This window comes from Cheilinus undulatus, linkage group 3, assembly GCF_018320785.1.
Source record: "Cheilinus undulatus linkage group 3, ASM1832078v1, whole genome shotgun sequence".
NCBI lineage: Eukaryota > Metazoa > Chordata > Actinopteri > Labriformes > Labridae > Cheilinus > Cheilinus undulatus.
In genome coordinates, this window is record NC_054867.1 from 10,908,163 (window position 1) to 10,926,261 (window position 18,099).

Genomic DNA, 18,099 nt, shown 5'->3' on the forward strand with positions numbered 1-18,099 from the left:
CTGTTGGCAATGTTTCAGTAAAGAAGGCTTCTTTTCTTCAACTGTATTGTTATTGAGGCATTGAATCAGGTGTTGTAATCGATACTACTCTGGTACCAAGACAGTCCCACCCCTAAGTCCCTATCTGTTTTACCTGAGTTCTTCATGTCTGACAGGTCCTTGTAGTTTATTTTTTCCATGTACATCATCCCACTGATCCTCACAGGTCAGACAAACACACGTGAAGCTTCACAGGACTTTTATGGCTAAAATCACAGAGCTTGTTTCGGTGTCTCCCCGTGCCCTCCTGCCATGTGATGCTCTCCTCTTGGCCTTTACATGCAGTTTCCAGTGGAACATATTTGTCTGGTAATACTCAAAACAGATAGCAGGGCACATTTTTCCCAAGGTCCTCTGTGTAAATAAGTCAAAACAGAAGAAGAAAGCAGAGAGAGGAGGAAAAAGGATGAAGGAAAAAGCCCAAAAACAGAAATAACAGTCAGACAGAGAAAAATGGAAATACAGAGAAGAGGGGACAGAAATAGATGTGAACATGTGGAGGAGAGGAGATACTGTATTTTTAGAGCTGGGTTCTAGTTATATATAATTCTAAGGGAGTTTGGATGACCTGAACTGAGAGTTTTTCTGAGATGATCAGGTTTGATCAACATTTTCAAAGAAACTCGATAGAATCAACCGGATCAAAATACAGAACAAATCAGTTTTACTGTTCTGGGCTGAAAACAGCACACTGTGTCTGCAGTGGGAACAAGAAGCCAAAGTGTATGACCTTTAGTTAAAATAGAGTGTCAGTGTTTAATATTACCAGCCTTTAGTGAATCTTTTATGAGGGTGGAAGTGTTTACAACCCTAGCGTTTATGATTTCACTGAGTCTCAATTTCAGCTGTCCAAATATGGCTCCTCCATTTTTTCATGCTGAAAATGCTCGAAATTCTACACCAAATAAACTATCATAACATTTAGAACTACTATTCACCAATAATATTTGAGTTTTATTATCTTATCATGGTTAGTTTGCTGTTAGGGCCATTTGTTTGGACATAAAACTGCATTTTATGAGTTCTGAAGGAAACAGGAAGTTTGAGATGCTCTGGGTCACTGCTAATTGGTCAGATGGTGTGATGTCACATTCTGGGACATTAATCTTCACTGATTGGCTGAGAAAATTATTCTTGTTCTATGGTATCACAGAGGGTTAAGGGGAGGACATGAAGGTCAGCCAAAGTGACCATGTATGGTTCCTTGCACCATAAATGGCTAAGGGCAAAGGTGATTATTAAAAGTTAAACCCAAACGTTTTAGCCCTCAAAATTGTGTTGTTTTTTTTTCAATGTGTCAGTTTGCTGATGAGAGAAAGAATTTAGCAAATGATTAAATTCTGCGCAGCTTTTCAGAAAACCTTCAGGTTTTCAGAGGTGGAAAAGGAATACAACTACCATACTCAAATATATGTACAGTTACACTGGGTCAGATTTGTTTAGGTTAAGTTAAAGTTCTGGTTTATAAATCTACACAAGTAAAAGCAAAAAATACTTAATATAAAGTTTAATTTAAGTACTGAGTGAAGTACAGGGAAATATGATCTTTCCTTTTAGGCAAGATCAACCAAAGAATAGATCTCCAACCAGGATGTTCAGGTAAAGTCTCACTTCTATAATAAAGTTGAATAAACAGCAGAATTGACAGCGTTTATTAAACTCATATAGAGTCAAATGTAACACTTAAAAAGTGACTTTATAAGTCCACACTGCACAAAGTGAAATTGTGTTTTTGAAAGTGTTAAATATTTTACAATACAACAGAGTTGCAAAATGGATCTCCTCCAGCAAGAGCAAAGCAGAGAGTCAACCTCACGAAAAATAAGCACTATGCATCTTTTAGGAGCACCTTACGTCACAGGCATGAACTCTAACTTAGTGGATAACTTCAATCACAGTACAAATTCATCTCACATCAAAACCAAACACAATTTAACACTCTGCCTAAGGGCATGATGGGGAACCCATGGCTTTATTCTCTCTCTGGCTGTGTCAGAAACCACACACTCATTCCCTATTCCCTATCCACTATACAGTGAGCAGCATTTAGTGGGCTGTATAGTGGACTCAACTGCAAAACACAAAACGATTTCGGACACTGCTCCAGCTGTGGGTGATGATGTCACTGCCATCTCACAATTAATACAATTCATTTCTATGACAATAGATGATGATCAAAATTAACGGTGAATACTGATACTAAACATAGCAAAATTTAAAAAACAAATAAAAGAACGTACAGATAAAAAAAGTTTTGTGACTTTAGTGGCAAAATAGTAGAAATTGTGCGTATAGCACTTATTTTTGCATACAGATAATGGTCATGGGGAAAAAATAAAGCTACTTTTTTTTTTAATCCTTAACATTTTCTTACAAACCAACCACACAAAAGCCTAAAAATGTTTTAATATGTGTACCTGTGCTACTTTTGTTCATCCATCATGTTTGAGAGCAGTAACCACGATGCATGATGGTAAATATTGCTGGGCTAGTGACCATCGGTTCTTCACTACTTTTCACAATGCATTGTGGGATAGAATGAGTGCACTATGTAGTGAATAACAATGCTCACTCACAATTTCGGACACCGCTACAAAATGGTGTATTCACTTTACAGTGCATCATACAGTGCAGTGGTTCCCAACCTTTTTTTCCTTGAGCCTCCCCAAGACAAACATGAAAGAAGATACTTTGTGGCCAAAATTAACACAAATTTTAATATTTTTTTGTTTGAATCCAAACCAAGTAGCCCTAAACACAGAATCTTTTACCCAAAAACCACTGTATGAATAATTTCTAAGTGCTATACCAGGATTCTAACCTGACATGCCAGATGGATTTGTTTCACACATCCCATCGGGGGTCCCCAGGTTGGGAGCCAAGGAAATAGTGAATAGGAAGTGATTTCGGACACAGCCTCTATGTGCTGATGTAGTCTACAGAAGTGTAAAAAGTGCAACAGTATTGTACTCAAGTAAATGTATAGTCACTCTTGTTCAAACTTACTTAAGGAGGAGTAAAAGTTCTGAATTCATAATGTACTCCAAGTACCCAAGTACTCAAAAAACTTAATTACAGTGACTTGAGTAAATGTAGATACCTTTTCACCCCTGTTTTTTTTTCAAATACTTCAGTTTTAGATGGTATTTTTGGGGTGGCTTTAGGTCTAAATGGGTTAAGGAGAATAGTCTACTACTCTAAGAATAATTTCAATAATGTTTTCAGGCTCCTGAAAATTGATCTGAGCCTGTCAGATGCAAAAACAAGAATTATTAATGTATTCACCACTGAGGGTTACACTAAAGCCAAAACAGTTTCACAACTGCAGACTGAGGTAATGTACTGGGGCAGTCCCATTTTCTCTTGTTGTTGTTAAAAGAGACTGCATCCATTCAGCCTCAGTTTTAGAGCAGTTTTCACTGCACTGATGTTATTGATTGTTGGTACTCAGGGTGACTTCTTCTATAGCCTTGGTAGTGATTGTTCAGTCAGTTTAAAATGTTCTGTGTGCTTAAAATTTTCTTTATTCAAGGAAAATCCCCAAGACACATAAACCAGTGTGAAGGAATCTTATCCCAGCACTGATCTTTTTTGAGTAAGCATGTTGTGAATGAAGCACAAAAAACAGCCAGTAATGAAGAGTGTTTTTGCCTTCAGGACAATAACTGCTGAAAACACTGAGTTGTTTTGGTTTTGCAATGAAAATTGAAGTTGCCATCAGACAAATGGGAAAATATGAAACAGGTCCAAAGTCTACTACTGTCCAAATGTTGAAAAAGAAGGTTTCAGGTCATTAGAATTTCCTGTAAAAAGGAATTGGAGGAAAAGAAAAAGGAGAACTTAATCAGGCGTATTAAACCAGAGCACAGGTGACGGGAAGTTAGAACAACCGAAAAACCACAACATGTGCATCAGTCACAAACAAACAGGATACCAGATGCACATTGTCTATTTTCTTATAACTGATTTTAAAACAGGAACTGAAACCATTTCCAGCAGCCTGATCCAAAGATCAGGGACGGGATGAAGCAGCTGGAACAGCCTGCACAGCCAAAAGAGAAACATCAGTGTCTATTTCATCATTTTCTATCATTTAAAGTCTGGATCTGAGCCAGAGGAGGCTGCTGTGCTCCTTGACTGGGTTTCAAAGAGGAGGCGCTTGGACGGTTTGTCAGCTGTGACAGGACACAGGAAAGTCAGATACCTTTACTCCTGCCCTTCGTCTCCTTTATCTCCTCCTCCTTCGTCTCTTCGACCCCTCCGCTCCTAGCAGTCGGGGGTCATTAACTCCCTTTGTGAAATACTGAAACAAGTCAGTGAGCCAGAAAAATGGAGCATAGGGGTAATTTAGCTCTCAGAGGAAAGAAAAAGACTCATTAGATTTCTAATCTCAGTAGCTGTGCTGACCTCAGAGTCAACCACAGTGTTTAATGTAACTGTGAGACATTCCTCAACCTCTGCAGGGCTGAAATACTACCTCTGTTTGAGTGTAACACCAATGGTTTTTAAAGCTTACTGTCTTCCTGACATTATCCCAAAGCTGTCTTCACATGGTGGTCAAAGTTTAATGTTTCAGTGTTGGACTCGGTTAAGTAGAAGCAGTTTCATGCTCAGTTTCAGAGTCTTTACGCATGTTACCGCTACCATCAAAAATGTTTTGAATTATTAGTTCTACTGTAAAGTCATCTTAATGTGTGCTACACTGGGGTCAGAAACATTAGTCCCTGCTGGGACAGTAAGGCGAATCAAGTCATTTCTCTCTGTATTTGAATGAGTCATATCATGTTGTGTCATACCAAAACATATAATGTTGCAGTTTTACCCCTATGGTATTTTATTTTATGACATTGCGTGTGTCTTATAACATATTATGTTGAATTACAGTGAGGCTGATTGGCTCTCGGTCTCTGCTCTAATTCATCCCAAAGGTGTTCTGTCGGGTTGAGGTCAGGACTCTGTGCAGGCCAGTCAAGTTCATCCATACCAGACTCTCTCATCCATGTCTTTGTGGACCTTGCTTTGTGCACTGGTGCACAGTCATGTTGGAACAGGAACAGCCATCCCCAAACTGTTCCCACAAAGTTGGGAGCATGGAATTGTCCAAAATCTCTTGGTATGCTGAAGCATTCAGAGTTCCCTTCGCTGGAAGTAAGGGGCTAAGTTCAGCTCCTGAAAAACAAGCCCACACCATAATCCCCCCTCCACCAAACTTTACACTTGGCACAATGCAGTCAGACAAGTTCCGTTCTCCTGGCAACCGCCAAACCCAGACTCGTTCATCAGATTGCCAGATGGATAAGCATGATTCGTCACTCCAGAGAACGCGTCTCCACTGCTCTAGAGTCCAGTAGTGGCGTGCTTTACACCACTGCATTATACACTTTGCATTGCACTTGGCGATGTATGGCTTGGATGCAGCTGCTCGTCCATGGAAACCCATTCCATGAAGCTCTCTATGCACTGTTCTTGAGCTAATCTGAAGGCCACATGAAGTTTGAAGGTCTGTAGTGACAGACTCTGCGGAAACTTGGCGCCCCCTGCGCACCAAGCCCCTAGGGTGGTCATACGACTGGCTTTCGGCCGGAATTTCAATGCCTTGTCCAGCGTTGTATGTTAACTATGATTGAGGTAATATTTATACAACGTTGACCAAATATGAACTTTACCTGGCTGTCACATTTTATTAAATTTTTTTGTAAAGTCAAATGCAAGAGTTGTCTTAGGATGAAATGTGGAATCATTCTCTCATGAATGACCGTCATGTGAAAGTCAAATTTTTGGCCATTTTCTTGCAGGCAGAAAGCTAGAAGTTCCTTGTTTTGGCTTTAGTGTTGATCTTTTTTTCTTTCTTTTTTTTTTTTTTTTTTACCTAGTACTCAATACTTTTTAAAATGTAGTGAAGTACAATATTTCCCCCAAAATGTACTTAACTAAAGTGAAAGTAGTGATTTTGAAAAGTACTCAAAAAAGTGCAAGTACATAAAAAGCTACTCAATTACAGTAATCTGAGTAAATATAATTAGTTACTCTCCACCCCTGGTATTGTATGATACCATGTCATATCATAATGTGTTGTATTGTGTTGTGTTGCATCATACTGTATTTTATTGCATGCTGTCATATTGTATTTGATCGAGTCATATTGCATCATTACATATTTTATCATATTGTATCGTGTTGTGTTGTATTGTATCATCCACATCAAGTTCTATCCCACTTCATTGCATCCCATTATGTCATAATGTGTCATGCTCTATCCTACTGTATTTTGCCTATCATATCATGTTGGATCTAACCATATCAAATTCTATCATGTCATACTTTGTCGTATTGTTTTGTATCGTGTCGTGTCAAATTGTATACCGTATATGTGTTGTACATGTATTGTATCTTATTGTATTACATCTGCTTGTATTGTGTCATAGTGTATCTTATCATATTGTACCTCGTATTCATCCTGTAAAATGTTTTATTGTTTATTGTATAACTTTTAACTAAAGCTATCTGTTTCAACCTTTTCTCTCCCAGAGTCCCACTCCAGTCCTGAGCATGGAGCTGTCGACTAAACGAGTAAGTCCATCTGTTATATGTGTCTGATCTTTTTGACCTTTTGATACTTCTGTTATGTATTAATGGTATGTCGTATTTACTTAAATAGCTTGTCAAGCTTTAGGTGATCAGTTTAAAAGTCCTGTAAAAACATATTAAAATGCTAAAGATGCTTCAAGATGCCTCAGAGAAAAATGAAAAGCTGACTAAAAATGAACTTTTTCATCAGATGATCCAGTCTGTATTAGAATAAATACATAAATGTTTAAGTATGCAACTAATACAATGTGAAACGACCATCAGAGACATCAGTTCCAAAGTTTTTATAAAGTTAGAGATCTGTTTAGCTAAAATAGAAGTCTCTTTACTCCAAAGACTAGAACCTAAACTCCACTGACTCATTTCTGTCATCACTATTCATCTCCTTCAGAGTTCTGTAATTGTAAAAGGAGTTATTATAATTAATGAGTCTGTTTTTCTCCATCTCTTCTCCTCCTCCACAGCAACAGCTGTATGTCTCCAGTGAGCTCGGTGTGGCCCAGCTGGGGATGCAGAGGTGTGAGTTATATGGGACGGACTGCGCCGAGTGCTGTCTGGCCAGAGACCCCTACTGCTCCTGGGACGGACAGACATGCTCCCGATACTTCCCCAACAGCAGGAGGTAAAAACATGAAGGCTCATGGAGGAGAGACGCAGTAGTTTTTTCAACTAGTGAAATCAACACAGTTCAGCCCTCAGCATCCTATGTTCAAGAATATGGAAGTCCTCAGTGGAAGTGCTTTAATATATTTAAACTACTCAGTCTTCCAGTACCAAGTGCCTTTTCTTACTTGATGCATTTTACTTGAATGTGTTACCTGAATTTCCTTTGGTGAGCGTTGAACTCACCCTGTCTATCGGGTGTCGGTGTGGATGTCTAACAGCTTTGAAGCTCCATGCATGCTGCGACCAGCTCGCTCCTGGTCGACCAATGTTGGCCGTCTCATGTGGCCAGCCTGCTCATTCGCCAGTGTCCATTTAGGTTAAGGTGTGCCTCCAAATCTGTGTCAAAGACAAACAGTACTACTGAATCAGTCTTTGATTTGTCTCTAGTGTAGTGTATTTATGTCCTTCAAGCGTATCGTCTATCACGCTGCGTTCCATTTACCTTGGAAATCGCATGTCGGTACTGGCAATGACTTCATGTTCATCTGAACAAAACGGGTTTCCCAGTTGTTTGCATTCCTTTTGTCACAACCACAATGAGTTGGAAAAACGATGGATGCTGCTAGTTGCTAGTTGTGAGCCTTTAAAACAACACATTGCTCAGTACTTTATGCATTAGAAGACTGTTGCTTCACACTATATGCAACCGCAGGGTAGTGCTGTGTCTACTATTTCTGTAAATGCACTGAGAAACAGCAAAAGGTTCTTTAAACAGGTTAAAATCACAGCTTTTACAGCACTTAATGCTTTGTGCCACCATGTTGTGTCATCAAGTTGGGGTGCCCTGTGAAAGAACAAGTTCACAAGTTGTAAATACGACTTGGGGAGGCGTTTCATTTGGCGTTTCATTTGCCAGCACCTCCACAGGTGTACCTAATAAAGGCTGATCAGTCCAAGCCAACACCACCACTGTGTGACATCAGTCCTGGCCCTGCTTCTCTCCGCCTACCACCCACACCTGCAAGACTACAGGTGTACTCTACAAGACACTAACACCAGATTAAATCCTTCAAGCAGTATCATAACATTATGAACAGGGATAAAAAAAAATAGGGGTCTGTTTGCTTCAGCCCTTCTTCAGGTTGAGGTTTGTGCTCTCACAAACTGGCCTTACATTTCTAAAAGACAATCCAGTGGGCTCTCTCATCCAGAGAAGAAACTTCATCCAAGCAATCAGTTTGGCTCAAATAAAGACACAGTGCATATCAAACTGTTTGTCTTTTACAACTTATAAGATTGCACAAAGTGACTTTTTTGCTTAAGTTTCTTCTTTGGATTTTCCTGTGAGAATGAGTCCATTAAATGTCTGAGGTTACTGACAGTGGTAGCAAAAGTACTGAGAGACAGATTTAATAACCAAGAAGTCAGTACAAGTGAGAGGGGCTTCAAAATTGAGATTGTTATTGCATATAAAATGCTATCATTGGATGCATTCCCTTGCAATCTTGGTCGATACGACCACTTCCTCCTTGAAGCAAACAAGGTCAGCAAATTAAAGTGTCATAGTTACAAAGAAAATATGGTGAGCTGAACGGCAGTTCTTAATATTTCTTTTTTAAATCGGTTGATATGGATAAAATAACTTTAATATCCACACTTTCATAGCCAAGGGCAACTTCTGCTTCGAGATATGCCTGCCACAAGATATTAGGTTTTGTATTTTCAGTCACTCATGTCATAGCTCCACAGCCAGTCCAGCATTATATCCCAGACAGAAATATGAGGGTACTTTAAGGTGAGAATGATGATGGACATGGAGACTTTAGGATATGTTATCATTTTGAGGACATAATGCAGAGAGGAAGGGGAGCAGAGTCAGAAAACGACAGAGGGAGGAGACATGACGACACTCTTTACCCCCGCTGAAACAACAATCTGTATTTTCATAGCCTGTTTTTGCTCCACGGTTCCTCATTCATAATCACAGTAGCTTCATATTTTCACCTCAGAGGAGCCGGCAGACGCCCAGAAACAACAGAGAGGAGGTTATAACACTTTATCTAAAGGCAACTACACAATCTACGCTGTCAGCTGCTGTTTAACTGATGAGTCTGCTGTCTCTGAATGCACACACATACTTCATACGCATGTTTACCTACAGCAGTCACAGTTTTAGCATGTTTGTGGTCACATAGGTCAATATAGATGATACATAACAAAAATGATGCAATGATTAGATTAATTACACAACAAACATATTCTAAAAATGTCTCCTTGTGTTTGTGTGTTTTAGGAGGTCGCGGAGACAGGATGTAAAGTACGGAGACCCCTGGAGTCAGTGCCCAATCACAGAGGATGGTGAGGATTTCCTTTGTGTTATATGAATAAACCGTCTCTGTTTTAAAGTTTTCCTGTCTGCAGTTACATAACGTAGAACATGCATGAGTAGCATGTGCTCAGAAACACAGGATATCCATGAAAATATGCACACTTTGATTTATCATGCATGAAAAAAGGCTATACATATTCATACAGCCTCACACAGGCCTGCCCATAGAACTGGCTGGTCTCCTAACAAGCCCAGAGAACAGTCCGTCCCCAGTCTTGATTTACTGCATTGTCAACGCATGTGTGTTAGATCAGTAGCATTGGTGCGAGCATCATGGCTACAACAGTTGCCTGATGTGGAGTTCAGAAGTGTGTTAATCTATTATTGGGTTCTGATGTTCATAGTATTTGCTCATCTCACTTTTTAACCGCTTTTCATCCCTGTTTCCAGTGATTTTGTCACATTTGTTTTCACATTAAACCCATTTTTGCCACTTTTAGCCAACTTTTGCCACTAGTAACCCTAATCACTACATTTGCTGTCAAGTTTTTACCCCCTTTTTGCCACTTTATGGCTACTTTTCACCATTTTTACTGCCCATTTTTGCCAATTTTAGCCAATCTAAACCATTTTTTGCTATTTATAATTGATTTTTGCCACTTTAACCCATTTTTGCCTTTCTTGTGGAACTAGACAGGTGGTTCCCAAATGATGTGCCTTTAGGCAAGCCATGTTCAACCATTTGTCATAAGAACAACAGCTGCAAATACTGCTTTTCAGCATTTCTACCAGCCATTTTTGGCACCTTTTTCCTTTGTTAACCCATATCAGCTGTTTTATCCCTTTTGGCCTCTTTCAACCTTTTTGCCCTTCTTTAACTACTTTTCACCACTCATTGCTGCCAATTTTTGCTACTGTTAACCCAAATTTCCCTCTCATAGCCCATTTAGCTGATTTAAACAGCTTTATCTTTTAATGGCTGCTTAATCCCTTTTTGCCCCTCTTTAACCACTCATTTCTGCCAATCTTTGCTTTTTTTTAACACAGTTTTGCCACTCATAACTCACTTTTGCCACTATTTAACTGCTTTTCACTCATTTTTGCCACTTTACGCCAATTTTTACAACTGTATTTCCCTGTTTGCCACTTTATAACTCATTTTCACCATTTTAGAACCACTTTCCACCATTTTACTGCCCATTTTTGGCACTTTTTTCCTTACTTAACTCACATCAGCTGTCATATCTCTTTTTGCCACTTTTAAGCTATTTTTCCACTCTTTTACCACTTTTCATCATTTATTTCTGCCGATTTTGCTACCTTTAACCCAGTTTTGCTACTCAGAACCCATTTCTGCTGTTTTAAACTGCTTTTCACCACTTGTTTTTGCCAATTAAAAACACTTTGCCACTTTGAACCCATTTTTGCCCATTTTTGCCTTTATTCTGCAATTATCTATTATTATTGCCCTTAAAGTTTTTTCAGTTCCTTTCTACTTTATTCTCAGGTCACATCTACCCATTCACACACTGATGGAGGAGGCTATGTAAAGCCAATAATACACATTCACACGCCTCTGATGCAGCAGTGTGAAATCCGTATTCCTACAAAAAATCCTACTACAGTGATCCTACTGCAGCAACGCTGCTCAGAGAATTCTCTGGAAAACCGCACGCAAGATCCTTCAATTGATAATTTCTGGTTCATAAGCCAATCACTGAATACAGAGCCCTGGAAGGCATAAGGGAGGGATTTTTTCCCCTCTATTGATAAACATACAGAGAGTTTACTTCAGGCTTAACACAGCTCTGAAATTTAAGCATGACAGGACTCTGTACACAAGCATGTAACCATAACCTGTGTTTAATGTACAAATAAGTCCATATACAAGTCAATCATTTTACATAAATAGTGATAAGATAAACCACTTTAAAAATAATTCTCATCAACCTTTAATGAATACTGTGATTTCATCACTGAACTGCACAGATCAAAACACACTTCTAAATTCTTTTATCACTTCTCTTTCTGATGGGTGAAAATATGGCACACTCTAGTGGTTTAACACTGTAACTGCTGTTTTCTCTGCCTCCTCCTTATCTATAATCCCTTCTTTTTTATGTTCACAACTGCCATACCAAAAAAGACGGACAGTTTTTATTGTGATTTTTCCCCTGTTGCAGATTCAGACTCTGTGGAGGTGAAGTCAGTATACGGCGTGGAGGGAAATTCTACCTTCCTGGAGTGCATTCCTCGGTCATCACAGGCTGAGCTGAGGTGGACGGTGCAGCATGCAGAGAATCAGCAGCAAACTCTCAGTCACACTAAAGAGGTCAGTCCAGCACTGGCTTAGCTGAATAAAATAAGATCAAAAACAATCACAGACTCATTGAATGTTTACAGGGACATTCTGTTACAGTTCTGTTATAAGACTGCTGAAAGGAATAAGTGAATGCTTGACCCCATCCCCCAACCATCCCCCTTCCATTGCCTTAATGTTTGAAGCATCAGCACAGAAGTACCTTCTAGGCTTCCCCTTTAGTGGAATAATATGACAGCATGCCCTATAAATGGACACCACATGATAAATTGCCCTTGAGGATGCTCGCCTAGTGGCTAATACAGGATAAAGGGCCCTTTAGGTTGCACAATCAGTGGAAAAAACATGATAGATTGCCCCTTAAGTTGCCGACTTAGTACATAAAACATGAAAAGTGCCCTAAAGGTTGCCTGCTTAGTGGAAAAAACATGATCAAGTGTCTTTTAGGTCGCCTGCTAAATGGACAAAACATGAAAAAGTACCCCTTTTAGGTTGCCTGCATAGTAGAAAAAACATGGAAAAAGTACCTTTGAGGTTGCCAGCTTAAAGGAAAAAATTATAAAGTGCAGTTTTGGCTGCCGTCTTAGTGGACAACATGTGATAAAATACCCTTTTAGGTTGCCTGCGTTGAAGAAAAACATAATTTAAGTGCTTTTAAGTTGCCTACATAGTGGAGAAAACATGGTAAGGTGCTTTTTAGGTTGAGTGCTTATTGGGCGAAACATGACAAAGTGGCTTTAGATCACCCACTTAGTGGACAATACATGATCAAGTGCTTTTAGGGTACCTGCTAATGGACAAAACATGAACAAGTACCCTTTTTGGTTGCCTTTTTAGTTGGCAAAACATGATAAAGTACCCTTTAGGTTACCTGCTTAGTGGACAAAAATGATAAAGTGCCCATAGGGTGCCTGTGTAGTGGACAAAACATTAATAAGTACACTTTTAGGTTGCCTTCTTAGTGGACAAAACATGATTAAGTACCTTCTAGGGTGCCTGTGTAGTTGTTCAAATGCCATAATGCTTTGCAGACCAAACATGATAAAGTGTTCTTTAGGTTGCCTGCTTACTGGATAAAGCGGATAAGGTGCTCTTCTCGTTCCCTGCTAAGTTGGCAAACTGTGATAAAGTGCATTTAGGTTGCCTTCTGGACAAAACATGATAAAGTACCCTTTAAGGTTACCTGCTTAGTGGCCAAAAAATGATAAAGTGCCTATAGGGTACCAGTGTAGTGGACAAAACATGTTCAAAGTGCCTTAATGTTACTTACTTTGTAGACCAAACATGATAAAGTGCTCTTTGGGTTGCCTGCTTACTGGATAAAGCATGACAAAGTGCCCTTTATGATGCATGGAGAAAACATGTTGAAATTCTCTGTTTGGTGCCTACTTAGTGAAGGAATATGATAAAGTGCCTTTTAGTTGGCTCTCTAAGTAGGCAGTACATAATATAGGGCTAGGCACATGTTCAATAGTGGGAAAATTGCAATGAGGCCCCCTAAGCTTCTTAGTCTAAAGCTTATTTTCTTACATTCTCCCTTGTGTATTTTGTGAAATTTGTCAATGGTGTATGAATTTTCTGTTGTTGCCTCTCAAATATCCTGGTGCCACCCCTGGAAGCAACATAGATCACAATCTACTTTTACAAACTTTTGGAGGAGTCGCTGACAAAATTCTGAACTTGCTGAATGTTAGATACGGACAAGTTAGTTGTTTTTTTTCTGTTCTTTTTGAGAGGCTGTGTGATGCTATGTATGCTGTTACTAAGAAATCTTTTTGGTGTCTACAGTAATGGTTTCCACTGGTCTAGCATCAGGACCCAACACCACCACGATCCAAATTGCAACCAGAATTGTCAGTTTAAAAAAACTATATGATCAACAATGGAAGTGGGCAGAACCATTTGTTTAAAAAGTGCAGAAGTCCTGAGAAGCTGTGCATACATCCATTTTCTTTTTATCCATTTGCTGGTTCCAACATGTAAATTATGGTTCCTCTTTTTGCCACTCTCTCTCTCTCAGCTCCCTCAGAATGATGACCACCGATCCATCCACATGAAGCGTGGACTGCTGGTTCAGCGCCTGGAACTCTCTGACTCAGGTCTCTACACCTGCGCCAGCCATGAGCACTCCTACAGCCAGGTTCTGGCCCGATACCGTGTCCACGTCATCCCCAACAACAACCTCCACCAAACCCGTGTCCACCACAACCACAGCCCAAACCATCACATGGCAATCGGACATATTGGCCCAGCTGGAGCCGGGGTTGCTGGATTCCTGGGCAGGCCGGGTCCATCTTATCCATCATCTGCCCTTCTGCCTGGACACAGGAACTCGTGGCTGCCCCAGCATCCTCAGCAGCTTCCTCTGAGGAGCTACAAAGACCTTCAGATGGTCGGGACCAACAGTCTGAGTGTGGACGAGTACTGTGAGCAGCTGTGGTACCGAGAGAAACGCCGGCAGCAGAAACTGCGCACCCTGAAGCTGAAACAGGAGAGCAGGAAAGCCAGGGTGAGGAGGAACAACCCTCCTGAGGTTCCTCTTTAGTCTCCTGGAGATTTAAAAAAGACAATGGACAACAGATCCTGTACATGCAGAGGATGAGGAGAGGTTTCACCAAGACTGTTTGCTTTTTCTGCAAATAATGCTAGCTTGTAAAATGAAACCAACCATATGGGATGATTATAGATGGAGTTGGTTTTTATATATGCTGATAATTCTGACATTTCAACAAAGCTAAACTTGAGAAAAGTTAATACCAGTCATCATTATAGTTTAGGACATAATGTGTTCCAAGATTGACTAAAAATGTTTTGTCACCAAAACCTGGCTTGAATGTTGACATCAGGACCTGATTGTTCCAAAAGTTTAATCAGGATAAGAATGATGGTTGGATTTCAAAACACTTGTGTTTTCTTCCAAAGAACGTGATTCAGGCTCAAATTTACTATTTTTATCCATATTCTGCAAAAGGTATTGGATGGTCTTACAGATAACTAAACCTTGTTTGCCAGTACTTCTGAGGGTATTCCATACAACTGATTTTTTCCAAAGGGGCCGTTAAAATGCACACAATGCGAATAAAATCCTTTCTTACTTTGAAACCCTAACCCGATATGCTGCACAGACTGTTATATTCATTACATTGGATATGATTTACATTAATCTGGGAAACCTCCCATGCCAAGTGTTTAGGAGTGTTCTGTCTTGTCAAAATAATTACTAGCCAGAGTGATAAGATAAAATGAGGTTGTAGGCATGTGCAGCTCTGGTAGTAACATAAGCTTGTTTGTAGATAAAGCTCATGCCCAGGCCAGTAAGGGGACGTGCAAAAACATCTTCCCGCCAAGAAAAGCTTTCAGTGTGGCGCTTCGCTCTTCATTCAATAAAGAAATTCTGTCCAGATCTGATAAAAAAGTGCCACTAAGGCTACATCCGAGCTAATCGTTCCACTGGCAACCATGGTATACACCAGCTTACAGTACAACCAAAGCTGTGACTCTAGCAAACTTAAGCTGAAGCAGTTCAGAAGGCAAGTGGAAATATCTTTTCTGTCATGATAAGCCGTCTCTGCCTTACATTTAATTAAAAAAAATGTGGTCCAGGTCGGATAAACTGTAAGCTGCAGCTACGTACATCTGAGCTTGTCATTACACAGATGGCAGCCATTGCTACCGGTGCAACTAAACCCTGTTCTGGCCTTATTCTCCTAAAATGACAGCAATTTGTCCAATGCATTCTCAGACCTGGCACAATCGTTTCAGATTGGAGCTTTGCTACATGGATTTTCCCGTTAACAGACATGGAATCTGGCTGATTTATCTGCTTTGCAAGTTTATTGATATCCTAATGTGTACCTCATCTGCTTTTGCAACAGCAAAAGTCTCAACCTTCATTGTAAAACTGCTGCTTAGTGGTTTGTTAGTTTTGTAGTTTTCTTAAATTTTGCCCCTGTAACCTGTATTTGATTGCCTGTCTAATCCCAGTATGCAATCCTTTTTTCTTTTGGTGAAACTAGATCAGATATGCAATCTTAATAACATCAAATCTGTTGGATTATTTTTGAACAACCAGGTCCTAGTGTTTGAATTTTAAAATTTTCAAAATTAGAAGCTGATATTGTGCTTTTCATCATTGTATATGCCATCTTGGGACTCTTTAGGGGTTAAATAGGTCAGCCCTATTTTATGGACGGTTACGTTTGCTAAGTTTTCCAGTAAAAAGAGATATTGTTGTATGATCAACAGAACACTCAGTAAATGCATCTCTACTGGTCTCACAGTTCAGTTTGATCCTAGTCATCCCATAAATAATTCAATTTGCTGCATTACAGTGGGTTGCATCTTCAGTTTACCATATTATTGCATACGGCTATTTATTCATCGATAAGTGGATGATATGAACTCTCTTTTTTTATTACTTGGAAAAAATTTCAGAAATCAATATCAACACAAATGTCATTTCATTCAAACCAAAATAAATGAGCTGTATAGGTCCAGCCATGGCAGAGGAGACTAAAATAGTCATGCTTTTTAGTAATGCATGTAACAAAGAGCCAGCCCAAGAAAAAGCTAGAATTAGTTGTTTCCCTCTTCCGTCTTAACATTAACATTCCATACTTGACATAACATTTACCTACAAATATTACTTAATATCAACCAATTTGCAAGGCCTGAAAAGTGTAAACTAACTTCTTTTTTGCAGTGTTGTGAAAGAGATGAGACAATTCAAGTGTGGTGTCATTAATTTAGGAGTGTCCACACAAGAATCCCTTTTCTGTCAAAGCCTTTAAGATTCATTTAAGGCTGCTAGCTCTGCAGAAAGACATATTGGACATGTGACATTAAATTTTATCAAAACTGCTAAAAATTGACTTCCATAATGGTGAAAGTGTATCAGGACCTCAAGTTGTTTGCCCAGTAAACTGCTCCACATTTACATAACTGTTAGATAATAACATGTATTTATGTTGTTGCTGAAATGTTATTCTCATTTACAACCATAAGCATCACACCTACCAGAGTGAACTGTTGCCTCAGTGGAAAACGCACACATGCCATGGACCCTGCTTGAGAGAACATGTTATGTATAGCTTTATTCATTCTGCCATGTAACTAATAATTATTATTATTACACCAATGTATATTAAAGAACTCTATTTTTGATAGTTTTCTTTCTTGATATTCTAGAAATTAGTATTTTCTGAATGTTTATTATAAAGTGTTTTTATAAGCAAATGACTTTTTTTTACCTTTAACTCTAATATGTTTTTTTTTAGATCAATGCAGTTTGTGTCATTCTGTTTGTGAAAAGCCACTAAGTGACATAAAATAAAAATATTAAACCATTCAAGGTTGATTTCATTGTGCAAAGAAAGCCACCCACTCAGTAGTTTGGTTTTATTTTCCTAATGTTAAAAACAAAACACAAAAAACACAATATGTTCTTTCATAAAAGGCTACTATTATTAATGGAAACATCAGTTTTTCTTGGAGTATATGTAGGAAGCTTGGAAATCAATTGATTGTTTAATTTGGCATAGATGCTGTAGGGAGGCATTTTTTGTGTATAAATTGCAGTTTTGGACCTTTGTCATAGAAAACTGTTTTGAAATTTAGCCCATCCTGCAAAATTTTAAATCTTAGCAAGTGTATTTCCATAAGAAGATCTTGGATATGAGTGAACAATTTATTCTACAAATTTGATGAAAGAGAAATGTGCATGCCCTGACCCTGATATTTCATGATGAGCTTGGAGGTGGCTGGGGTGGAGGAGGGCTGCGGTGTTCAATGAGACGATAGGCTGGCTTTGGAGGAAAAGACGACAGGCTTGAAATATGACAGCTGCATGATGATTGGTCTAACGAGGTTGTAGCAGAACCTGATCAGTTTAGTTCTTAAGAGGGTAAACGCCCAAAATCAGCTGATCACCACAGTGGAGAGAGGAAATGGAAAAAGGGAGCAAAATAAATAAGTGGTGACCAAAGGTGGGTATGAAACAGTCTTCATGCTTGAACTTTTGCTGAGATGCATTTATCCAATTTTTAGTCCAGAATATCTATCCCCTTATTTTTAAACTGCATTCATCTGAAATTTTGAGACACGTTATAATATAAGATACCAAAAGCAGAAAAAGGTAAATAAATAAACAAAAGTCCTGAATCGTACATAATAGGCATAAATCTGTCAACATAGTAAGCACTTCTTCCCTGTTGAATGG

At 39.1% G+C, this 18,099-nt stretch overlaps 1 protein-coding gene across 1 annotated transcript in view; it reads left to right on the forward strand.

Moving 5' to 3' along the window:
• si:dkey-49n23.1 (semaphorin-3D) overlaps positions 1 to 17,228 on the forward strand; it is a 151,053-nt gene extending 133,825 nt beyond the window's left edge. Inside the window, exons 14-18 of the mRNA XM_041782626.1 lie at positions 6,568 to 6,609; positions 7,092 to 7,249; positions 9,527 to 9,591; positions 11,746 to 11,894; positions 13,903 to 17,228. Coding sequence (XP_041638560.1) covers positions 6,568 to 6,609; positions 7,092 to 7,249; positions 9,527 to 9,591; positions 11,746 to 11,894; positions 13,903 to 14,427 — 939 coding nt within the window. The 3' untranslated portion in view covers positions 14,428 to 17,228. The remainder of the gene's footprint in view (positions 1 to 6,567; positions 6,610 to 7,091; positions 7,250 to 9,526; positions 9,592 to 11,745; positions 11,895 to 13,902) is intronic.
• Positions 17,229 to 18,099: the final 871 nt, after the last annotated feature.